Source organism: Oryctolagus cuniculus, chromosome 3, assembly GCF_964237555.1.
Source record: "Oryctolagus cuniculus chromosome 3, mOryCun1.1, whole genome shotgun sequence".
In the NCBI taxonomy this organism is placed as follows: domain Eukaryota; kingdom Metazoa; phylum Chordata; class Mammalia; order Lagomorpha; family Leporidae; genus Oryctolagus; species Oryctolagus cuniculus.
In genome coordinates this window covers 33216705-33243344 of record NC_091434.1, presented here as the reverse complement: position 1 = coordinate 33243344, position 26640 = coordinate 33216705, and the positions used below count along the sequence as shown (strand labels likewise).

The window sequence follows — 26640 nt, the reverse complement described above, 5'->3', positions numbered from 1 at the left end:
ATTGTAAGAAAACCCAACTGGAGCCAGCATCATGGTGGGTAATGCTGCCACCAGTGAAGATTCCATATCAGAACACCAGTTCAAGTCCCAAGTACTCCACTCAGGTCCAGCTCCTTATTAATGCACTTGGGAAGGTGGTGGAAAATGGCCTAAGTACTTGATCCCCTGCCAACCACTTACAAGACCCAGATGGAGTTCTGAGCTCCTGGCACCCTCCTGGCTCAGCTGGGGCTATTGCAGCCATCTGGGGAGTGAAGCAGAAGATAGTCATTCTCTCTCTCTCTCTCCTTTCAAATAAATAAAATAAAGGTGGCATGTACCAATGCCATCTCACTTAGTCCAAGTGATCAATTTCTGTTCACATTGATCAGAATGATAGGACTAAGAGTCAAAGGGATCATATAAACAAGACCAGTGTCTGCAAATACTAACCAATAGAATCAAAAAGGGAGAGAACGATCCAACATGGGAAGTGGGATACACAGCAGACTCATAGAATGGCAGATGTCCTAAACAGCACTCTGGCCTCAGAATCAGCCCTTAAGGCATTTGGATTTGGCTGAAAAGCCCATGAGAGTATTTCAGGCATGGAAAGCCAAGACACTCTGGCAAAAAAAAAAAAAATGACCTAAATGAAAGATCTCTGCGAGTGAGATCCCAGTGAAAAGAATGCGTCATCAAAGAAGGAGGTACCTTTCTCTGAAGGGAGGAGAGAACTTCCACTTTGACTACGACCTTGTCTAAATATGACCTGAAACATTTTTGAGGGAAACTGGAATGGCCACACTTGACAAAAATTTTAAAAGTGTCTTCATGTAGCAAAAGAATGATTTACACCAGACAGCTTTTATATTCATTACTGTAACCATAATGGCACTTTCTTAAGGCTAAAGCTGAAATTACAAGCATTTTGGCATTCCAGGAACAATAGAAGCCAACATTTGATTTCTCATCAGAATACTTGTTTATCAATAGATCTCTGCAGACAGTTATTATTCTTAGGTCACTATGACACAAGAACAGAAGAATAGTATAAGGTGGAACACAAAGAAACTTGTACATGTTCTTGAGTCTCTAAATTACACTCCACACAAAGAAGAGGTGAGATGTTTAAGACATTTCAACAGACATTTAGTGTTTTGAGAAATGTATGCTGACCATAAAAGAAAAGAGAAGGCAATCCAAGTAGAACGGCTTGGGTACAGGTAAATGAAATGGCTCTGGCTGTATTTCATTAAGTTCTCAGAAAGCTGTGTAGGCACTCCTTTCATGGTGATGTATTACATAATGCCATGTTTAATTTGTTCTGCTTATAAATTAAGAAACAATTTATTGCTCAGCCACAAAAAAAGAATGAGAATCTTTCATTTGTGGTAATATGGATGGACTGGAGGACCTTCTTTTAAGTAAAATAAGTCAGGCACAGAAAGACAAATATCACATGTTCTCATTTATGTGTAAAATTTCAAAAGATGATCTCTCGGAAGTATAGAGTAGAAATGTGGCTAGCAGAGCCTACGAAGGGTGGTGAGAAAAAGGAAATGGAGAGAGGATTATTAGCAGATACAAATGGAGAGGAGTAATAAATGATCCATAGCAGAGAAGGCTAACTGGCATGGACAACATTTAATTCTATACTTCAAAATAGTAGAGAAGATTTTGAATGCTTCTAACAACAAGAAACAACAAAGGCTTGAAGTGATGGGTAGGCCAGTTATTCTCATCTTATCATTATGTGTTGTATGCGTGCATTGAAATACTGCCTTGTACAATTATCATGTATCAAATAGAAATAAAACATTTAAATATGAAAGAAAACTGAAAAGTCCTGGTACTCAAATATTTATATGAGGTGAGGCCAAATACTCCAATAAAAGGAGGAAAATATTGTCAATTCATTCAATTTTAGCTTTGTTCTTAGGATACATACCAAGTGGATAGCTGTTCATACAAAATAAGATTTTTTAGATTTTTCAAGATGAACGAATTTCAGAAGAACATCCCTGGAAGTTCTTTTACCACTTAAATTTATGTAATTTCCAGTTACTCAGAAAGGCAAACTATGCATATATTGCATACCACTTATTTTATATGACTATTACAAATATTTTGTACCATAGGTAACCTCTCTGGCTGACTTGCCTACAATATTTGATGGTTAGTTAGGTGGTTTGGAAGTTCATTTGGTTAGAAAGTTTTGTATATATTTATTTTTATTATAGTGAAAGAGAAAGTAAATTTTGAATTTCTTGCACAAAAGTGAATGATATCTAAAATCAAACTTCTTACACAAAAAAGTGATCAGCAGTTAAAAATCTTGGTGAAACCCACTTTTAAGCCAATTTTTTCCTGTTATGGAAGGATTAAACCCCAGAAGCATCCCTAATGTAATAATCCCACCTCCTCCTAATACCCTTCTTGCCATAAGCTATAATGAGGCTTTTGAATGCCTCCCCATACCACTCAGGGTGTGAGAGAGGGTAGTCTGTGGGACATGTGATGGGGCTGACCATTGTCCTGAGGCTTACTCTAGAGAAAGGGGAAAATGTGGTGTCTAGAAAGCTACAGTCACAGTTCTGTACCGAGTTTGCTTGAGCTGCAGTGATTTAGAAATGAGACTGGTCATTTTTGGCAAATATGACTGTTCAAAAATGGTCAGAGAAGGTAGGCTTGGTTTATGAGCAGATGATCATGACTTTATTTTGCTTGCTGTTTTGATTTTCTTTCTTATCAGAGGATTTCATGTCCGAAACGTTTATAATAGAGAAGATGACAAAGAGGCTCAACAAGCTTCCTGAACAGTAGCTCACCCAAGACTGTTGGATGTCTGAAGTGTCTAATGTCAGTGCTTCTGATGTGGGTGACTTTCAGATACCTCCTGGTCCTGAAATGGATCAATGTATCGGTTCTAAACGTATCTGAGCAATTCTCACACTTGCGTTGGTTACCTAATGGGGAAGGGATGTTAACTCTGGAAACACAAGAAAGATGCCTCAAAATTGAATTTGTTTCTCTGCTGGGGATGATGTGCTAGGTTGGATATTTAAAGTGAAGATATTATATTTGAGAGAGAAGTGTCAATTTTCTGATGACTTTGGGTCAAGTTTACATGTAAGTTGAAAAACAGTCACAAACTTACATATAGGAAATAACTCTGTTAGAATCTAGACATCCTCTGGATACATAATAAAGTCTAGAGACTTTATTAGAGTCCAGAAGATTCTGTATAAGTATTAAATCAAAGCTGTCTATGAGCGCATGCCCCATGCTTGCTAGTTATGGCACTTAGTCTGTATATGGAATCCTAGATGGGTTGAACGTTATTTGTATGTATAAATATGCATAAATAATGCCTATTATTTATAGTAAATAATATATCCTTACTATCTTATATGTTTATTAATTTTATGTTAAACATATATTATTCAAATATATCATCCATATGTAACACGTGTTATTCATATGCATTATTTATATATGCTCATTATATGAATATATTATACACATATTAGAATAGGTAACTTGCTCTTTCAAATATGTGCCTACATTTAAATTCTCTTGGATTTAACCTTCAAACACGTCAAGATCTAAGAGAATGAGAAGATAAATTGCAAAGGATTAGGATTTAGGCTTAAACTTGAATTTAATTCTAAGTAATCTAACCTAAATTCAATTGATTCAATGCATAGTTTCCCAATAGCTACCATTTTCTTTGTGAGTTAACCTTAGTCATCATCTCCCCACCCACTCCGCATCTTTCCCAACTACCTGGACACAGTGCTCTACTCCATCCTACTAGAGCTCTTTCTCCCAGGTTTGCTTGCAACTATAGATGATCATATGACCTAGTTGTAGCCTATAAATTGCAATAAATCCACTGATGATGATTACGGAGATGCTTTTCCTTTGCTTAAAAAGGGATAGATGTGGCTGAGCTGAAACTATTCTCTGACACCCCCCCCCCCTTTTTTTCTATTTTGAATATAGATGTGATACCTAGAGCTATGAAACCAGTATGTGACTCCAAGGAAAGTCAAGAGTCTCACAGAAATATGGGCTTGATATCCTTGTGTCACTGAATTCAATGCAGCCACATGTGTCAAGGCTTCTTATTAGATAAGAAAAATAAAGTCTTTTTTCTTTAAGCTACTATAATCAGATTTTCTGTTGCTTAAAGCTTAATGTATCCCTGGATGATACACCCTCTTACAAAAATTATTTGAAACTTGGTTTAGAATGTTTCTCATTTCCTAATGATTGAAATTTCAATCTTATTATTGAATGGGAAATGCTTTTCCTCAAGTAGAAATCATTTTTTATACTTTCATACCTGGAATCTACTTTTAAGACCATAGTCTTTCAATCAAAAACTCCATTTTGGAGGCTGTGTGCATAATAAAATTGATGAAATATTCTCATTCAGGAAAAGCATAATTAAAAACTAGAGCACAGGATAAAGAAGGAAAACTAAATTGGCTAGCTGACATTTTTATTACTTTCTTCATATATATGAAAAAATTCATCAAAGTAGATTAATGACTCCCAATATTCCAGTTTCAGGTCCAAAATGGGAATACTCTCAGAAATAAATGAAACCAACATTAATAGATTATTTTATGTGTGCTGGGCACAAATGATGAGAATAGTTAGACCTGATTCCTGCTTGGAAGGTCCTTACAGTTGTTGGGACAGAGTGGAAATAGAAAGTATAACAGTTAGAATTCAGTAAGTGAATAATGAAAGTATGAACATTCTAGAACAAAGTAGAGCTACATAGACATACACAAGGGAAAGTTTTTTATCCCAGGAGTCATATTCATACTGTAAAATATTTCATGCATTCAACATGTCTTCATTGATCCATTCAAATATGTTCCTTTTCGCAAAAGTTCATGATTGACACCGGACTTCTGGCTTTCTAGGTTGTGAATTCTCATGGTTCCCATATATGTGTTGAAGTAGGGATTTTATGCTGTATTTTGATACTCTATCATAATGAAAACTTTAGGGCAAGAGACAGGACAAGTTGAGAAAGTCATTACTTACAGTGGTCACACTTGAACTGGTAGGGAAATTGCAGGGGCTCAACCAAAGTCTTGGCAAAGCCATAGAATCTTTATGAGCTTTGCAACCTACTGGGAAGAATAGGTAAAGAATGGAAATAACTTGAAAACTGCCCTAGAAAGAAACCTCTACCGCACCTATAATTACCACTGCATTATTTTCATTTGGACCAGCAGGAAAAATATGAATGACTACTCCTGTATCCCCAAATAACTTTCCTTTTCCACACATTTTGGAATCAACACTCAGTATAATCTGAATACTTCACTGTAACTTGTCCTTATGAATTTGATGACACTTAAAGAATGACTCATCCACTTACCCCAATAGGCATTCCAGGAAATTGTCCTTGTTTATTGCCATTTTCAAATGATGCAAAAGCACAAAGGAGTGAGAGAAAAATAATTACTTTTATTATCTTATCCTAAAGGTTAAAGAAACACCTTGTTCTTAAAAGCTGTCCCCATCATTTGCAAATTAATACGATGCTAAAGATGCAAACTATCTATATAACTTCTCAAATTTCATTAAAGTTAATCACAAGTCCTTTTTAATGTCTTTGAGAATTGCTTCAAGTGACAAAAAATCAGAAAATATTCCCATATGACACATTCAGTTAATTGCAATTTACTTTTCAGCTCATTCTTTACCCATAGGCTGTACAACTGCATAAAACTGAAAAAAGTCTTTGGAGGACAAATGCCAGTCCAACCAGTTATTTAGTATGATATAATTTTAAATGACCTATTGATTTCCTGTATATTTTTAATAAGTCAGGGTGATGATGGAACGAACTGAGTACAGATAAAATTTGTTAAAATTGCTTTCTCTGTCAAGTCAGACTTGCCATCTATTTTATCCTTAGTTGGTACAGGAGGCAGCAGAGAAATTACGATAACCTTTACAGTGACGAGAACAGAGAGTGACAGATAGTGCATATGTTTGTATGTGCACACTGCTTGGACAAATAACTGATGACAATGAATAAGGCTAAGTTTAAAACAGAACTATGCTCTAAATCTTACTAGCTAAGTTACTAAGTTACCCTTAGGAAAATCTTTTAAGTTAGAAGCCAACTGGGGAAAAGGGAGGGTCAAAATGATATTTTCCTTAGGATTACACTAGACCATGTGTATGAAAACAAAATTTGGTAAAATGTTAGGTGCTAACCAGATGGTAGTCATGGATAGTATAATCTGTAAAAATGAAACCACAAGGATGATATCAAACTGAACATCCATATGTATTCAACAGAGGAAAAATATTTCATTGAAATGGTTTGATTGTGACTTTATCTAAGCACAAGTATTGATACAGCATTTTTTTTGCAATTACCAAACTGATAGTGCTGTAAAAAATCTCTTATATTTTCTTTCCCAAGTATCCCCCCAAACTGCCCTAATACGTGAGGAATATAAAATACATGTTAAACAGAGTTCTTGTTATTAGGGCTTATTTTTAAATAAAAATACTGAATAAGAGGACTACTTAATTTTAAAGTGCAAGTAGATAATTTGAATTTATGAGAAATATTTAATCAGAGCATTATATTCCAGGATGGCAGTACAATAGTTTTGCTGAAAGACAGCATTTCTAGTCTTGATTATTATGGTGGGAAAAGATAAGAAATGAGCAGATACCAGCTATACTTACAAAAAATTGTTTTAGAGCCTTTACTCCCATTGTCCACAGCAGTTCTGGGGATACATGTTTGGCTCAGTGGTTAAGACTTAGTGGTTGAGATGCTCACATTCCTTATCAGAGTCCCTTCCTTCAATATTCAGCTCTAAGTCTTGATTCCAATTTCCTGCTAATGTGCATTCTGGGAAGCAGCAGGTGATGGCTCAAGTATTTGGGTCCCTGCCACTCAATTAGGAGACCTGGATTGATATCCTAAATCCCACCTTCAGCCTGGTCCGTCCCAGGGCTATTGCAGGCATTTGGAAAGTAAGTCAACAGATAGGAGTGCCCCCCTCTCTCTCTCTCTCTCTCTCTCTCTCTCTCTTTTCTCCCTCCTCCTCTCACTCTCATTCTTTGTTTCTCTCTGTCTCTATGACTTTCAATTAAAATAAATTTAAAAAGAGCTGTTCTTAGCCATCTGATTGTGATAGCGATATCATACATCCTCAGCTTCTATAAAATAAGGATGATCATTTTAATTCATTGTCTTCAGACTTAGGAGAAAGGTGAGACTCAACTACAATGGCTCAACTACAATGGCCTTCAATTCACTCTGTTTAAGCTATCCATTTCTTTCTCTCTCTTTTTTTTTTTGACAGGCAGAGTGGACAGTGAGAGAGAGAGAGAGAGACAGAGAGAAAGGTCTTCCTTTACCGTTGGTTCACCCTCCAATGGCCACTGTGGCCGGCGTGCTGCTGCCAGTGCACCGCGCTGATCCGAAACAAGGAGCCAGGTGCTTCTCCTGGTCTCCCACGTGGGTGCAGGGCCCAGGCACTTGGGCCATCCTCCTCTGCACTCCTGGGCCACAGCAGAGAGCAGGACTGGAAGAGGAGCAACCAGGACAGAATCCAGCGCCCTGACCAGGACTAGAACCCAGGGTGGCAGTGCCGAAGGCAGAGGATTAGCCTATTGAGCTGCGGCGCCGGCCTTAAGCTATCCATTATCTATCCTTATCTATCTGTGGTTGTTCTCAAGATTCAGAATACAGAAATCAGAAAATCTGCTTCACTTACATAATCTGAGTCTTAAATTTCTTCCTCACCAGAAACGGCCTGACCTTCAGTATTATCTTTATTCCCCTTATACTTGTTTCTCCTTTCAATGAGACTGCCAATTTCCTTCATTTCCTTTCAGTCTTTCATTTCTGTATCCCCAGCCTCTTCTTTTTTCTGATCTGCTTTACCTTGATTCCTTTGTATCCTTATTCTCCACCGCCATGTGCCTAAACAAAATTCTAGCATTGAATCAATGTCATAATGATCATTCTTTGCTTTTATACCCAGTGAGATGAACTCTACAGTAAAAACAAGCAAACAAACCAAGCTGGTATTTAGCATGTACATGTAGCACCATTCTAAATATTTTCTGTGCATAATCTTCTTTCACCCTCAGCATGAAGGTGATTTACGCTCAATTCACAGGTAAAAAAATTGTTCCAAAGACATTAAATAATTTTCCAAAGTTCATATTAAATTGAAGTTACCATCAATTATAAACATCCTATTATTTGAAAAAAAAATATGTGGGGGCCAGCAGTGTGGCATAGTGGGTAAAGCTGTGGCCTGCGGTGCCAGCATCCTGTATGGGCGCTGATTCCAGTTCTGGCTGCTCCACTTCCGATCCAGCTCTCTGCTATGGCCTGGGACAGCAGTAGCAGATGGCCCAAGTCCTTGGGCCCCTGCACCCACATGGGAAGATCTGGAGGAAGCTCCTGGCTCCTGGCTTCGGATCAGCACATCTCTGGCAGTTGCAGGCATCTGGGGAGTGAACCAGTGGATGGAAGACCTCTCTCTCTCTCTCTCTCTCTCTCTCTCTCTCCCTGCCACTCTGTAACTATGCTTTCCAAATAAATAAATAGATAAATCTTTTTTAAAAAAGAAAAAAATGTGGAAAATATACTTACAATGTACCATAAGCTAACAGATATAACCTGATTTCAACAGTGTTAAAAATGCAAAAAGTGCATCATCAAAGCAAAAAAAAAAAGTTCTTGTCAAAATTAACAAAATATAAGTGCTGTATTCAACACCTGTTCCTCTACTCACCATATCACCTCCAGACGTATCACAGACCCCAGAAGCCTCTCTTTTTCCCTCAGGTTGAGAGGACAGCTATTTTAACTCTGCCTCTCCTGGCCCCTCCCTAGTCTCTTATCCCTATTGCTTCTTATTTCCTCTGAGATTGTTCACTTTCTTTCTGTATCTTCAACCCTTCCCTATATATTGACCTCTCTTCCTCAGATACATGTAATCAAGACCCAGTTCCTGCCCTTCTGCTCCAATATTTCTCTCCCTTTTAGGCTTCACAGAGAGTGAGCGTTCCACAAGTGCTTCCTTCATGCCCTCACTTTCTCCACTGCGACTTCTCCTTCCCAAATTCTCAGTTGAAATTGCTTTAATAAGGTCCTTAGTAAGATATTTTTAGATACAAATGAAATACTTTTAAAAAGATTTATTTATTTGAAAGGTAGAGTTACAGAGAGAGGGAGAGGAGAGGAGGGGGAGAGAGAGAGAGAGAGTGAGAGAGAAGTCTTCCATCTACTGGTTTACTCCCCAAACAGCTGCAATAGCTAGAGCTGGGCTGAACTGAAGTAAGGAGCCAGAAGTTTCTTCCAAGCCTCCCACGTGGGTGCAGAGGCCCAAGCACTTGGGCTGTCCTCTATTGTTTCCCAGGCCATAAGCAGAGAGCCGGGTTGTAAAAGAGCAACTGGGATATGAGCCAGTGCCCATATGAGATGCCAGCATTGCAGATGGAGGCTTAGCCTATTACACAATAGTACCAGCCCCAAAAGAAAGTTCTTTGTCTTCATTTCATTGACCCTCTTTACAGATTCTGTTTGACGAGGTTGGTTTCTTCCTTGTTTGTGAAAAGTCCTTTCTCATTGGTTTCCAAAGCATCATACTTTCTTGATTCTTCTTACCTTTTTAATAATCACTTAATCCCCAGCTTCTACCCTTAGGCTACTACTGATCCCACTTTCCACATGTTGATATGCCTACATGGTGACAACATCCCAAATCTAGGTTTCTTTCCTGTGCTATGTATCTCAAATGTTTGTCTGCATTTCCCAACTCTTCTCTGTCTATATGGCATCTCCATTTGGATGTCACTTGCTTTATGCTTTACATGTTCAAAATCAAATTCTGAATTTTCCCTTTCCAAAACTTAGTCCTCAATTTCTCCTCTCAACTTGTGTTAATTACAAACTTAGAGTTGCTCAGCCCTCAAAACTTGGCATTATCTTTAATATCTCTATCTTTCACCTTATATTCAGTTTAGCAATAAATATTTCCTTTCTACCATCAAAATAACTTTGGGAATCTAATCATTTTCACAGATTCTACTGCTACCCACCTTTATCAATTACACCATCATTTCGCCTGGGTTATTGAGAGAACTTCTAACTGTACTCCCTGCCTCAACCTTTGCTCTCATTCAGTCTGTTCTGTACTGAGAAACCAGATGGATTTCCGACTGCCTCTCTGACCTCATCTCTTACCACTATACCTTGGAAACACTCTTCTCATATTACATTTGTTTCTGTGCTGTTGTGCTGCCTTCCCCCACATCCTATTCCACCTAGAGTACTCTTGATATGACTCATCCTTTCGCTGTACTATGATTTTTACTCAAATATCTTCTAATCAAGAAGCATTTCTTTTAGTATTCTATATGAATTCCTCTTCTCTAATCCTACTTTACTTTCTCTCCATAACCTTTTGCTTTTATCTTCTCACATCTGACATATTACACATGGCTCCACCTCCCCCACCCCTTGGGCTTCAGAATGATAGATAGACTCTCATTATTGATTCATGCCTGGCACCACATTTTAATTTAATTACTTACTTATATGTTTGGTTCTGTAAATAGCTGTAAACTCCAGTGCTCAGTACAGAAATTAGAAGCATAAATCTTTATAGATGAGAGAATTTCAGAAAGTGTAGAAAATAAAATTAAAAGACACTTGCTTTTGTGCAAAAAATTTTGAAATCCACGCATAGCTTTTTCATTTTCTATGAACATTTTTAAGATCTTAGGTACATGCACATGTGTATGCATATATGTGTACTTACATATGTGTATATATATAATTTTTAAATTAAAATTTACATTTATTTTTCTTTTTTTCTCTCCCCTCTCTACTAGAATATTAGCTCCATGGGTGTCAAGGACTTTGTTTTGTTCATTGTGCATACACAACAGCTAAAATAATGTCTAACATAGAGTGCTTGAAAATGAAGCATTGCATATTTATATACCATTTTTTAGATTAGTATGCCCCAACCAGAATTAAATCCAAATCCTCACACCAGATCTGTCTCCTCTCTCTACTCTCCTTTTCTTGGCTTGCTTCCAGAAGCTTAGACCTTTGCACACCTTTTTTCCTGCTATCTTCTGCACCTGGAAGAGACCCCTCATCACCCTTTGATCCCAGTGTGACTATAGATGTCCTTCTTCCAGAAGTTCTACAGTCATTTCCTCCAAAATGCTTCTGTCCCCTCCTGCTCCTTTCCAGTCCTCTGGTCTCTCCTTCACCAGTCTCTGTCCCTGGGCACACTGTTTTAAAATGCCCTGTGTCTCTGATAACCTTCTCCAGAGTCCTTCAAGCATGTCCACGATATCACCTTTGCACTTTCTCCGTATCCTTAAACAGAAACAGGTGCTACTTTGCCTGGTTCACAGATGAGAAGCTGAGATATGCTCTAACTAGATGAGGGCAGGTACCAAGCCTCTCAAGACAACTCTTCCGGGACCCTTCTTCCTGTCACTTGAGGCGGGGGGCGGTGGGGAGGGCTGGTGTTCCCTGGCTTCAGCAAACCTCACTGTAAAGCTTAGTGCCTCTCTGGAAAGTAACGGTGGATTTAACTGTGCTGGCACAAAAGCCTTCCGTTAAGGAAGACCACAAGTGCTTTTCAGGACATTGAGGGGATTTTGGGGAAAAACCTGCAAACATTAGCGAAAGGAGGACTTTAGTCCAGGCTCTCTGGCTGGGCGGGAAGGCTCCACAGAGCCCTGGGGAAGTGACATTTCTCTAATCTGAACTAAGGTATGAGCTAGCTGTGGGGCTAGAATTAAAGAGGATCCAGGGAGCTTCCTTTCTTAGAATGCAGAGTCCTTGCCGTGAAATCTAAAGCAAAGAGCTGAGTAGGGTGATGCCAGCAACCACCCGGGGTGGAGATAGTGGGGTCTCCTGGCAGGACAAATTTACACCCAGGAACCTTGAGGAGGCACTGTACTCCCTCAGAGCTTTTTGGGCCGCCAAGGAGTGCAGAAGATGGGGGATGCCCATATTCCTTCTCTCGTCCTAAGAGTCCAGAATTCTTATATCCCTTCATTCTCAGACAAGCCACGCAAGGGGAACTGGGCAGCCCCACTGTCCCTTAGTGCGCGGAGTTGGGCCCCAACTTTTAAGTCCCTCCTGCAGAGTTACGCCTCCCGCTAAGCCACACAAAGGCTCAAATCCTTGAGAGGAGAGTGTGCAGCGGTCAGGGTCAGTGAGGGTGTGTGAGGTGAGGCCATGCCTGTTTGTTTCCTAAAAGAAAACCCTCAAGAGAGGGCAGAGGAAGACGTGGGAGGTGGACTTGGAGGCGCGAGGTGGAGGCATTTCCATGCGCTTTGACGTAGACTCCACGAGGCACGGGGCACTCCCACTGCATAAGAGGAAGCACCGCAGCGTTGGGGACGCGGCAACCGGGGACAGCCACTCGCGCCTGGAGAAGCCGGAGCGCTGCTTCTTTCATTGCCTCTCCACGCACTCAAGGGAGCCCGATCCCAGCACTCGAGGGACCCCTGAGGGAACAGGGAGCCTGAGTGCAGACAGGCACCCTTCTGCAACCTGGGAGCAGAGTACAGCTTGACGAGGTAAGTGGGGAGCGCAAAGGGCAGAGTGAGACCCTAGCAGCTCCGCCCAGAGGTGGGTGAGGCCACGGAACTAGATGCCGGGGCCAAGACACTATAAAGACTCACGGGGCTCGTAGCGGTGCTCACGGAGGACCCCAGGGTTGAGGAACTCCGGAGGAATAACTCTCCAGGCTTGAGGCAATCTTTACTATAAAGAAGTGAACCTAAATGAGCTCGCCTGAGTGTGGTGGAGTGAGTTCCGGACAACGCCAACTTCAGCACCCAGGACAGCACCCCGCCCTTGGCTTTCTAAAACTTTGGTCTGACAGCTTACATTTAACCCTTGAGGAAAAGCATCCCTCGGGGAACCTCAACTTTGATATTTTAGTTGAGAAAAGGAAAAAAATAAACATAACTTTGTTCAAGTAAACATAATATATAAATAATATGAGAAATTATATAATTTTTTATTTCAAATACACTTTTCAAAATAAGAGTGTGAATGTTCAAATATAGCTTTTGAAATGTTTATTTATTGGAACCTCAAAACCTTGCTACTCCGCAGAAGAGAAAGATTCCATATTGTTGTTACCATTAAATGCTCCAATAGTCCTGTGAGATGTAACTTGCTTACCTTCATGATACTAACATACAAATGTTTGGAAATATAAGATAAGTCATTACACTTGCAACATAAGAAAAATTTCAAGGTGGTAATGTGGATACTTTGATTTTTTTGTAGTCAGCATTGAGAGCTAGAGAAATTGAAAGAGAGGCAAGTCATTTTCCTTAGAATCTTTGAGATCCAAAGTAAGAAAAGAGAATTTAGAAAACAATATCTTTCAGAACATATTAGCTGTTAATAAAATGTCAACAAAATGTACTCAAATGGAATGAATATAATTCTCACATACATTAACTTGTACTTTTAGCATGTTATCTTTCTTTTATTATAATATTTTGTAATTATATGCCTTTGTTAAAAAATTAAAAGTCAGTGTAAAAAACAAAGCATCTCAAGGGTAAAAATATAATCAAATTCCCAACTGTGTAGGAATCTTATATTAGGATAGCAAGGTTTGACATATTGTAGAATACTTGAAACTGCATGTTAAGGTTTAAATTTAAGCATTTAATACTCTTTAAACTTTACTACTCTGGACCAGCAAAAACCTGTTTTACTGATTAATCTTACAAAAGACCATATCTTAAAGATCTCTCAGCTGATATATCTTAGTTTTACACTCACTACCTAGCCTGACAATGATTAATTTTAGCTAGAACGAGACTTGTTAGATGGTGAGTAAGATATCTTTGTTACTTAGTGACAACGATGTGTTTCATTTGCTGTGACCAAGGTTCTTAAGGACGTATTTATTTTCTTTACTACATGGAGCACAAGCAGGGACTGATATGAGATATTTCCATCCTGTGCAGTTTCAGGGCCATGGCTGATCCTGGGAACAGAGGAGGGATCCACCGCCCCTTGAACCTCACCTGCTCCCTGCTCATTGTGGGAATGTGCTGTGTGCCTCCTTTCTTCTGTCATAGCCAGACAGACCTGCTGGCTCTTAACCAAGCTGATCCTCAGTGCTGGGAATCCTCCTCAGTGCTTCTCCTGGAAATGCGAAAGCCTCGCATTTCCAACACTGTTTCAGGCTTCTGGGATTTTATGATCTACCTGAAGTCATCTGAGAACTTGAAGCATGGGGCTCTGTTTTGGGATCTGGCCCAACTCTTCTGGGACATCTATGTGGACTGCGTGCTTTCAAGGAACCATGGCTTAGGAAGGAGGCAGTTGGCTGGAGAGGAAGAGAAAATCTCTGCAGCACAGCCACAGTACACAGGGAGTAAACAAGGTGGTCAATCCCAGCTCCCATATCTTTTGAAAGGGTCAACCAAGTATGAATATGCTGAATCGTGAGGAGGGAAATAGCTTCAGGGTAATCCAGTGTCATGTATAGTTCTGTCAAAGGAACGAACCTAAAGCACACATGATAGGAGAATAGAAAATATTTCCTTTTGCATTTTATAGTAGGAGTTTATGTAAAAATGTCCTTATCCTCATACTTTTTGTGGACCCCATCAAGGAAGAATCAGAAAAGACAAGCAAAGACAAGCATAATTCCAAAACGCAACATGAAAGTAGAAAGAGCTGCCCTGAGATTCACACTGATTTTTAATATTAACTCAAACATAGGTAGTCATGACCTGATGTTTACTTGCTGCGGGACTGGGGAGTGTTCACAGCACACAAATTATTGCCAGTTGGAAATTGAAAAAAACAAACCACATTGTTTTCATGTAAACAGAGAGACTTTCTGAGAAGTACTTACCTGATGAAGTAAAGAGCAAAAACAGTTAGCTTTTTGCAGGTTCAAAGCTTGTTGAATTTTGAATGAATCTTCTATAAGTAATTTACATCCACCAAGATGAGTAATTAATTATTAGTAAGTTGGAACTTCCTACAAATTTACAGGGTCTTCTCTGGCATTGTAGAATCAATATTCCTCCTAGAATTGGAATGAGTAAGCCCCTATAAATGAGTGAAGAGATGTCCTGGGCCCTATTCATGCTGTTTTTATTCTTTCTGTGGTGTCATTTCAACAAATTAGCTTCCAAATCTGGTAGCAAGGGCTATTTATGAGGCAGTATCTCCTTAGAATTATTTATGTACCAGTGAACAACTGAGTCATAGCTAATTCTTACATTTGTACATTTGATTATTAAAATTGTTATATATTCCTGTAATACGTCTATTAAAATAGGAATGAATGGTAGTAATTCTAACACTGCTTTTCTAAGACATTATTGAGTATTTATATACCTAGCTGGTTTTAAACTCAGATATGAAAAATTTTCCTGATTTTCTGACCCACAACACCAGGAAATCCGCTTTTATTTATATATAGGTTTATTATTTTGGTATGTATTACTGTACTTTGAAGTAATTTCAACTTTATAGGAAGTCTCCTTTGGTAGCTTTGGTATTAAAGTAGAAATTCAAAATGAAGGTGTTTAAATAAGGTTGCGAATATTTTAAAAATACTTTGAGGAGAGGCTGCTCAGGCATCAGCATGAGGAAGAATCATCTAAAGCCATAAATGTATTTTCTTCTCTACAACAGGGTGCTCTCTGGAACCTTTTCCCACCCCTCCCATTCATGTTTAACTGTTCAAATCATTACTAACATTTTTTCTATCTTTTACTCTCTGAAAAATTCAAAGAAATGTATACAAAATAATATGTTTAGTAGGAAATGAAAATAGTTATTTATTATTAATTATATGCATGTGTGCATAATATTTCTCCAAGGAAATTTTTGGCTTAGAAGCCACTTCATCTTGCAACAAAGTTGCTGTTGACTCAGCTGGTCTACAAACTTTAGAGAGAGTTGCTATGCAAGAAGCCCAACAGCAGAAGCAAGCATTCCATTTTATTGATGTTATTTTAATGTTCAACAAAACAATTATAGATCATCAAATAAGACTTTCTATTTGGCTTGCATAGTCATAGTCAAAGAAGATTTTGGGTCAAGGAGATACCATATCCAAAAGTTAAATAGTTACAGGAACATTGAGATTTCATCTCAAGAGGTTTCATTAAATCTCTAGTGCTTCAACAGGCTCTGGATGTACCTGCAGGGATCCTCTGATAATAGTTTCTTTTGTTCCTGGGAGTAACATGTTGCAAAGTTGGGTAGTGGTGAGGGTGAAGAGGTGTTTATCTCCACAGTTCTCAGGAAACTCACATCATCAGGGCATAAGGGGAGAATAACTAAAAGAAGTGGCTACACAATATGCAAAAGATTTCTTGTTCTGTTGATGTCTTCAAATCAATAGTTAAGATTAATTTGTGAACTCTCCCTAAGACAAATGTTAAAAACATAAAATTCATATAATTTTATATGTTAATAAATATCATATTTGTTAATATTGGGTCACCAAATACTAGAGATATCAAATAACTATGTAATGTTTTTCTATCAGAAAAAGGGGGGTATGGAAAAAAGTAGGCAGCCCAAAAAGTTTCTTCACATACTAAAATTCTCTGATTCTATTACCAGTATGAAAGATATTTGTTTAACTGTTCATAAACCATGGAAGCATGTTGCTCCAAGTTGGCCAACCAGGGAGATGACATGGACACTGAACAATGGTAGGTAGGAACAGAGGAGGGACAGAAATGAAATTTCCAGTAAATCTGAGGGCTAGAAATGTCATTATGAGAAAAGACTCTAAGGATTACTGTTATTGAGTCTAGAAAGACATGAGTTATTAGTTGAATGCTGAAGTATCTCGTGGAAGGTGTATAGAAGGTGCATACAGGCTAAATTTTGATTTTATGAAAAGGAAGAGACAGACAGTGAGGGATAGATTGATTCGGGGAAAGCATACACAGGTAACTCCCAAAGACAAAATAATGAATTGAGATTAATTGATGGATTAGTAATGGCCTCAATGAAAATGAAGAGATTTTAAAGTACATCTTGTGTAAAAAATGATGATCTCTTCCTAGGAAAAATCTAATTCTGCTTTTAAGAGGACAGAAAAACCTTCCTTCCTGGACCTTGCAGGTTGTATGTTGTAGAAAAATTGTAAATCTTTGTTTTCCTCCATGATGAGAAAATCAAAATTTAGATTTATATCTGATATTGTTTGCAGTTGGGATCTAACTAGCTGGCAAATGTTTATGGTGCTTTTAAAACACTAAATACAAAAGAAAACAATAATTTAGAAACATAGATAATTAGACTCACAAATGTTTGATTTTCTGTTTTACTCAATTCTAAGAAATGTCCTAAACAACCTACTTAGCAATTTCTCACCTTGCAATCTTAGGATACATTTAGAGATATAGCTCATGATGAAGTATAAGGCCTTTCACTGCAATGTTATTTACAGTAATGAGGAATGTGGAAGTATACTAGATGTCCCATAATAGGGTAATTATTAAGTAATCTATGGTATAAAGTATCTGTGCATAAAACTATGGTTATATGGAAGATTATGTGCTTTAAAATTTTTTGTTTATGTTTTTAAGCTGAAATTGTATAATAACCATTCATTTTTAATTAGATATACTTTAGTGCGTATCAGTTGATAATAAATATATTTCATATAATTTATCTAATTTAGATTATATAACAAAACTTCTTAGGACATAAAACTTTGTGCAAATACTGAAATTTTACATATATACCCCGTCAACAAATTTATGTGGATTTTGATAGCAGAGTGGCAGAAACATAAAACTTTCTTTTAAGAAGCAATTTATTGTTATTTAAGTAACATGAAAATAATTTAGTGGCTTTATGAAGTTCTTTTTCTCTACTTTCAGATACATTTTCTCAGCTCCCAAGAACACTTTTCCTAAAGAAGAAAGAATTGATTGGAGATTTAATAAGCATGCATGTCCAAAGGAGTGGATCTAGGTTCGTTGGAAAAATGAACTTGGAAATAAAGAAAAAATAAATCTGACATCAGAGAAAACTCCCACCTTGGAATATATATATGTGTGTGTGTATATATATGTTCATAACTGTTGATCCTTTATTTTAAATGGTGAGAATGCCCAGAGATAAATATTAAGCCACATTCTCTCACAGTACTTAAAGATTTATTGTTTAGGCTGCTAGCATGTAACTTCAAATAATGACATTACCACCAGACTATCCTACTGTCTAAAGGAGTTAAATATCTTCCAAAGATGACTTGGAGATTAGGGTACTCAGATCTTTGTATTCATCTGATAATATGTTTAGGGATGCTTCACATTATTAATAAGGTAGAATGTCACATCTGCATGACTTCCTAGTCACTGCTTAGGGATTGCTTATGCACAGACACATAAGAGAATATATCCATAATTGCCAGTTTCTCTGTGGTATGTGATATCTGAATCTTGTTTGAGACAATATTTTTTCATGCTGAGTAAAGCAAAATATGAAACAAAACAAAGCAACAAACTGGTGAATAAAACATTCATCTAGTGGAAAAAATAAAAGTTCTGGACTCCAAGTAATGTTACTTGATTCTCTTTATTTCATCATTTAATGTTACTACTAGAGATGTCCAAACTGTAACAAGATATCATGAGATAAATAAGTAAAAATTATTTCCCAATTAGCATATTTTCTATTTGATTAAATAGTAATCCTTGATAAGTTGCTACACTTTGCACTGAAAAACAAAATAAAATGAAGAATATTATAAGAGAAAAATTCAAAATTTTTTTCTTGTTAAGTGATTAAGCCTGAATGAGATTCATAGTAGAGAAGTACAATTGGCAAATTCCATAGAGTTCTAGATACAATGTTATTTATCTTTAATTATTCCCATCTCTATTTTTTCATAAATATAATTGACAGCTAGATTAAATTTCGGGTATGTCAGAAATTCCTTTGCTTTTTCCAGGTCCAAAGGAAGTCTCTGTAAGTGTTTCCATTGAAGGTTTAAGGCCTTCCTTGCACACGAAATTTTATCTAAAGGGGCTTTTATCAGAGAACTCAATTTTTCCTATGAGGATTGGTGATAGGGGAAGAAAGCCTATGGATGCAGCAGGGGGAGAAGGAGGCTCAGCTCTCACTTTTACTTGGCTGGGAGAATGAGCACATTAAAAAGTTTTCACCCTTTGACGGCTTTTCCTACATAGGCTCATGATTTTTGCTTTTTTTCTGTTTTTCCATGTCATTCATAACATCCTTCAAAACCACTGGGTAACCTCATTTCCTCTTATAAACAGTTGAAAAGATGTTACTCTCGGAGAATGAGCTTGCAGAAGAGACTGCACTTTGCTCCTCCCTCAACTTGGTATGCCACAATAAGGTTGACAATATTTTTCGTGGAGAGGTCAGATAGTAAATATTATAGGCTTTGTGGGTCATCCTGTCTCTGTTGCAAAGCATCAGTTCTGCTTTTGTAGAACCAATGCAACTATCACAATATATAAATGAATGAGTATGACTGTGCCCCAATAAAACTTTGAATTCATCATTAAAAATTTGAATACATTCAATTTTCAGGTGTTTTAAGTATTATTCTTTTGATTATATCAATCATTTTTTAGAATGTAATAACCACTCTTAGCCCACAGTCTGTCCAAAACAGCAGCTGAGTAGGATTTGTTCCATGGATTATAGCTTGCTAATTCATGCCCTATCAAACTTGTAAGGAATAAGTAGGTATGAAATAACAAGAAGAGTGAATATCTTAAACAAAATCAAAACAAAAAATCTATATAGGCTGGCTGATTATTTAAAAAAATATTAGGATTAGATTGAACAGGGATAACCTAGTTCTCACCCTATCCAACTGGATATCATTTCATTTGCAAATAGTTCTAGGGATTATAGATTGTATAAATAAAAACCCACAAGTTCTCCAAATGAAACCAAAAGGCAAAACATTGAAATCATAACAATATTTATTAAAAGACACTAGAGAGTACTGGCTGGAGTACAGGCCCAGGAGCTAGGTTCAAATCCCAGCTTCTTCAAGTGCTGACCAAATGACTTTGCACAAACTACCAAACCTCTTTGTAACTTAGTTTTCTCATAAAATGAGACACCTATTTCCTGGGTTTGTCATGAATGTTTAATTAGTTGGTACACACAGAATGTCCAGAAAGAAAGTGTTCTGGTAGTCAAAAGCTTTCAGCTATTACTTTGGATATCATCAAATTAAGCATCTATAATCTAATCTGCCACTAAAAGAAAGATGGCACACAATTGATGAAACTCATCAAATGTAGGGTTTCTTAGAGAAACATTCACATAATTTTTATTTTGAGATATTTGTTGATTCATATGAAATTGTAAGAAGTAATAGAGAGATATCTCTTCATCCATTCTTGCCTAGTGTGAACGTCTTGCATGATTATAGTACAATATCAATCTGGAAACTGACATTGGTGCAATCCAGAGTTTATTCATATTTCATCAGTTTTACACACATCAAACTGTGTGTGTGTGTGTGTATTTAGTTCTTTGCTAAGCAACTGGACAGGAAATTAGGTCATTAATTCAGTGGACTTGAAGAACTAAGGATACATGAGTAGAGAGATTAAAAAATAAGACTTCCCTTTTTCATAGTTCACACCAAACTATTGGGAGACCGAATGTCTAATTCTTTTCATGCAGATCTTAAAAATTCATTTTGTCATCACAACAAGGAATCTTTGAGCCTGGATTCCTTTTCACTTCAAGCTGGGCAAGGTGATTTGATCCACAAGGGCAGAGAAGGCTCTGCATACCTGCTCAGCTCCTCCATACAAATCCATGTTTACTGAGGACTGTGGACCTGAAACCCACAAACAAGAGACACTTTCAGAGGGATGAACCTGCAGGTTCTCAAGCTGATCTGCATAAAGCTCTCTCACAAAGAAGAAATAGGATCCATCCCCTCTCAGTTACTGAGTATAATAGCATGATTAATACTACAAATCCAACTAGGTTGTGGTTCTTTTCCCACAGCTCCTATCACTTTTGGGAAACAGGTGGTATGCGTGGAGTGCAAGATAATGAATTCATTTTTAGGAAACCTGTGCACTTTGGGATGTTAATCTATGATGTGCTATTATATTGTATTATATTATACTGTACGTCATTGATAAAAATGATCACAGGAAAGGCTTGTTTTTGCTAGTTACATAATTTTTACCTACACAATTTATACTGTGGCTCAATCTTTGCTGTTTTATGCCCAGCATAAGGGAGGGCTCATGTTTTTTTTACTCCATCCATCCTCTAACATTGTTCCACAGCTCCAAGGACCTTGAATAAATCATATTTTATTGCCTGACTAAAAAGCCTTGTCTAGAGGCAAACTTATTCTCAGATATTCTGTTCCTCAGACTACAGAGATAAAGATCTTAAAATACAGCAATAATGGAATATGGAAGCAATGACCCATTTCATTTATAGCAATTTTTCTTGTTTGGTTATTTTATTTTTTTAACTTCAGTTCCTTGAAATGTTAACAAAGGCCAAACATAAACACCTAGGAACTAGTAGATTGCTTAGCATATACTGGGAGTTCAATATTTATCAGTATTGAATTAATATAGCACATATAATCCTAATGAGATGTTAAATATGATACCTATGAAATAGAACATCCAGAGGAAATCACAATGGCAAAATAATTCACTAACATAACAAAGAAAAGCTACCTGGTCTATGAATAGATTAGAATGAAAGAGAAGACTACAAGAATGATGAATATAGAAATTATAAATTATTAGGTTATCTTGTCTATGATTAATCTTTTTTGAAACTAAAATACTGAGCCTATGTCTTCCTTCCAACAATTATGAATTAAGTAAATTAATATCTATTGAATATCTATTCTGTACGGAGACCTCTCCCTTGAGATCCAGAATGTATACACCAGTTGTCTCTCTGATCTCTTGTTTGGCTGTCTCTCAGGCAATTCATACTTTATATTCTCAAAATAGGGCTATTGATTTGCTATCTCCATCTTGGTTTTCTCACCTTTTCTCATTACAATAAGGGGGACATAACGCACTCAGGTCAATACTTATCTATCACCCCTTGTCAAGACTTTTCTCACTTCATCGCCCTTTTCCAAGCCACTCTCTACACAATGTCAGAATTTAAAAATGCAAACCTACCCCATTTCAACACAAGTGCTCAGCACACCAAGCACAGTGCTTGAAAAATGGTAAATACTTGTTGAATATTTGCCAAATGAATTGGTAGTGGAATGATGAACCAATGGCTTTTTTTCTGCCTTCATGGAGCTTAAATTCTGTAATTCTTTGTCATTGAACAATTACTTCCATTTTTTCATACACATACATATGTATTAACAAATATGTATATTTCAAATATAATCATGTGTAGCTTAATGACAAAGACACATTCTGAGAAATGTGTCATCGGGGATTCCATTACTGTGCCAAAATCATAAAGCATACTTAATCCTAAATGGTATAGCTTAATGTACAACTAGGCTATGTTATTTATCTCTATATCTATCTATCTGTCCGTCTATATACCTACACATCATCTATAGAAATTGTAGCCTACTGTTCCTAATGCTCAAAGTAACATGAGAAAAAGTCAAGCACAAGTAAAAATGATGTAATCAAGAAACCCAGTAAACAGGAAATATATGAGGCTACTGCCAGTGTTAATACAGTAAACTGTTTACAGTACATTTTAAAAATGTAGTTATTTATATAAGAGAGTGAGAAAGAGAGAGAGTAAGTGAGCAAGAAGCTTTCATACATTAGGTCACTCCTTAAATATCCACAGTGGCTGGTTGTAGCCGAAGGGTGAAGAAACCAGGAGCTAGGAACTCAACCCAGGTTTCCTATCTGGGTGGCTGGAACCCAACCACTTGAGCCATCGTCTACTGCTTCCCAGAGTCTGCATTAGCAGGAAGTTGGAATAAGGGTACCCAGGCACTCAGATATGGGACATAGGAATCTTACACAGCACCTTAACTGCTAGGCCAACACTTACCTCAATTGTTTTTATAAGTAGAAAGAATACATTCTCAAATAATGATGAAGAGCATAGAACAGGAAATACATAAACCAGCAATGTAATTGTTTATTTTTATTATCAGTTTTATGTATTTTATATAACAGTATATGTTATACCTTTTTAGAATTAGAAGTAGGTTTGTTTATACCAGTAGCACTACAAACAGGAGTAATCTGTTGTGCCATAGCATTATAATAGCTATGGTATTACTAGCTGATAGGAACTTTTCAGCTCCATTATACTTTTATGGGGTTGTTGTCATATGTGTGGTCCCTCATTGTCTGAAATATCATTATGCAGCATATGACTGTGTGTATATGTATATTTATGATAAAATAGAACGATAGAGAGAGATGCCATTAAGATTCCAGTAAAAACTTCTAGGAGTCCTAGGCAATATCTGAAATTACTTTAAAAGTAAATGAGACAAAAATTCAATGTTGAACTTTCTCCTGAGCTTGCTCAGGTATTTTTTCTTTGTTTCCTTGGAATTTATTTAATCTGAAGCTTAATTTTTTGATTACTTGAAATAATAACTAGACTGAAGGTACTAGGTAGGAAGAAGGACTAGAAATAACCCTTCCACATCCCCATCCTCAATCATGCCCTTGAGATTATGTCATCTGGAAATAGAAATCATTTTACTTACTCCTTTCTGAAGTGAATGCATTTCATTTTTTATTGCCTAATTATGTTGTCTAGGACTTCTAGAACTGTGTTGGATAGAATTGGTGACAATGGGTACCAGTGCCTTGTTCTCGATCTTAAATGAAAAGATTTCAGTTTTCATCTTCAACAAGATGTTAGTCTTAATTATGTTGAGGTAACTTACCGCTGTTCCTGGTTTGTTGAACTTTTATCATGAAATGGAGTTGAATTTTGTAAAACGATTTTTTTCTTATTTTTAAATGATCATGTGATTTTTTATCCTTCATTTTGCTAATGTGTTGTATCACATTTGTTGATTTGTGCATGTTGAAACATCCTTGCATCTCAGAAATAAATCCTACTTGCTTATGGTAATAAATTTATTGCATTATTGAATTCAGTTTACTAGTACTTTCTTTGAGAATTTTGGTATCTATATTCATTAGGTTAATTTATCTGTAGTCTTATTTTCATGTGGTATTTTTGTTTGATTTGGTATCAGGTCAATTCAGAAAGTTATTTAGGTAGGGTTCTCTCCTTTTCCATTTTTTTCGAGGTGTTTGAAAAGGATTGACATTAATTACCAAAGCAATTTATGAAAAACCCATGGCCAACATCCTATTGAATGGGGAAAAGTTGGAAGCATTTCCACTGAGCTCTGGTACCAGACAGGGATACCCACTCTCACCACTGCTATTCAATATAGTTCTGGAAGTTCTAACCAGAGCTATTAAGCAAGAAAAAGAAATTGAAGGGATACAAATTGGGAAGGAAGAACTCAAACTATCCCTCTTTGCAGATGATATGATTCTTTATTTAGGGGACCCAAAGAACTCTACTAAGAGACTATTGGAACTCATAGAAGAGTTTGGCAAAGTAGCAGGATATAAAATCAACGCACAAAAATCAACAGCCTTTGTATACACAGGCAATGCCATGGCTGAGGAAGAACTTCTAAGATCAATCCCATTCACAATAGCTACAAAAACAATCAAATACCTTGGAATAAGCTTAACCAAGGACATTAAGGATCTCTACGATTAAAATTACAAAATCTTAAAGAAAGAAATAGAAGAGGATACCAAAAAATGGAAAAATCTTCCATGCTCATGGATTGGAAGAATCAATATCATCAAAATGTCCATTCTCCCAAAAGCAATTTACAGATTCAGTGAGATACCAATCAAAATACCGAAGACATTCTTCTCAGACCTGGAAAAAATGATGCTGAAATTCATATGGAGACACAGGAGACCTCAAATAGCTAAAGCAATCTTGTACAATAAAAACAAAGCCGGAGGCATCACAATACCAGATTTCAGGACATACTACAGGGCAGTTGTTATCAAAACAGCATGGTACTGGTACAGAAACAGATGGATAGACCAATGGAACAGAATAGAAACACCAGAAATCAATCCAAACATCTACAGCCAACTTATATTTGATCAAGGATCCAAAACCAATTCCTGGAGCAAGGACAGTCTATTCAATAAATGGTGCTGGGAAAATTGGATTTCCACATGCAGAAGCATGAAGCAAGACCCCTACCTTACACCTTACACAAAAATCCACTCAACATGGATTAAAGAATTAAATCTATGACCCGACACCATCAAATTATTAGAGAACATTGGAGAAACCCTGCAAGATATAGGTACCGGCAAAGACTTCTTGGAAAAGACCCCAGAAGCAAGGCAGTCAAAGCCAAAATTAATATTTGGGATTGCATCAAATTGAGAAATTTCTACACTTCAAAAGAAACAGTCAGGAAAGTGAAGATACAACAAACAGAATGGGAAAAAATATTTGCAAACTATGCAACAGATAAAGGGTTGATAACCAGAATCTACAAAGAAATTGAGAAACTCCACAACATCAAAACCAACAACCCACTTAAGAGATGGGCCAAGGACCTCAATAGACATTTTTCAAAAGAGGAAATCCAAATGACTAACAGGCACATGAAAAAATGTTCAAGATCACTAGCAATCAGGGAAATGCAAATCAAAACCACAATGAGGTTTCACCTCACCCTGGTTAAAATGGCTCACATTCAGAAATCTACCAACAACAGATGCTGGAGAGGATGTGGGGAAAAAGGGACACTAACCCACTGTTGGTGGGAGTGCAAACTGGTTAAGCCACTATGGAACTCAGTCTGGAGATTCCTCAGAAACCTGAATATAACTGTACCATACAACCAAGCCATCCCACTCCTTGGAATTTACCCAAAGGAAATTAAATTGGCAAACAAACAAGTTGTCTGCACCTTAATGTTTATTGCAGCTCAATTCACAATAGCTAAGACCTGGAACCAACCCAAATGCCCATCAACAGTAGACTGGATAAAGAAATTATGGGACATGTACTCTATAGAATACTATATAGCAGTCAAAAACAATGAAATCTGGTCATTTGCAACAAAATGGAGGAATCTGGAAAACATCATGCTGAGTGAATTAAGCCAGTCCCAAAGGGACAAATATCATATGTTCTCCCTGATCGGCGACAACTAACTGAGCACCAAAGGGGAAATCTGTTGAAGTGAAATGGACACTATGAGAAACAGTGATTTGATCAGCCCTTGTCCTGACTGTTGATGTATAATTTAATACTTTATCCCTTTTAGTATTTGTTTTTGTTCTAGTACTATTGGTTGAACTCTGTAATTAACACACAATTATTCTTAGGAGTTTAAATTTAACTGAAAAGTGATCCCTGTTAAATATAAGAGTGGGAATAAGAGAGGGAGGAGATGTACAATTTGGGACATGCTCAATCAGACTTGCCCCAAATGGTGGAGTTAGAAACGTGCCATGGGATTCCAATTCAATCCCATCAAGGTGGCATGTACCAATGCCATCTCACTAGTCCAAGTGATCAATTTC

General features: G+C 37.1%; 2 protein-coding genes across 3 annotated transcripts in view; one reads left to right on the top strand and one right to left on the bottom strand.

The window, feature by feature from the left end:
* The first annotated feature begins 221 nt into the window (after nucleotides 1-221).
* FAM237A (family with sequence similarity 237 member A) lies at nucleotides 222-18776 on the top strand. Of its 2 annotated transcripts, none has more exons than XR_007920309.2 (2): nucleotides 222-1205; nucleotides 17929-18060. XR_007920309.2 is itself a non-coding variant. In XM_002712586.5 (2 exons), exons 1-2 carry the CDS (start codon nucleotides 14036-14038, stop codon nucleotides 18060-18062), a joined length of 546 nt encoding a protein of 181 aa, XP_002712632.1. In that variant the 5' UTR covers nucleotides 13605-14035; the 3' UTR covers nucleotides 18063-18776. The 2 variants fall into 2 exon arrangements, 1 of the variants encoding a protein (XP_002712632.1); XM_002712586.5 differs by lacking the exon at nucleotides 222-1205 and adding an exon at nucleotides 13605-14447 and having other exon boundaries at nucleotides 17929-18776.
* A 1729-nt stretch (nucleotides 18777-20505) lies between these two features.
* Nucleotides 20506-26640, bottom strand: part of DYTN (dystrotelin) — an 87600-nt gene continuing 81465 nt past the window's right edge. The window contains 2 exon segments of the mRNA XM_070071596.1: nucleotides 20506-20789; nucleotides 20791-20888. Coding sequence (XP_069927697.1) covers nucleotides 20751-20789; nucleotides 20791-20888 — 137 coding nt within the window. The 3' untranslated portion in view covers nucleotides 20506-20750.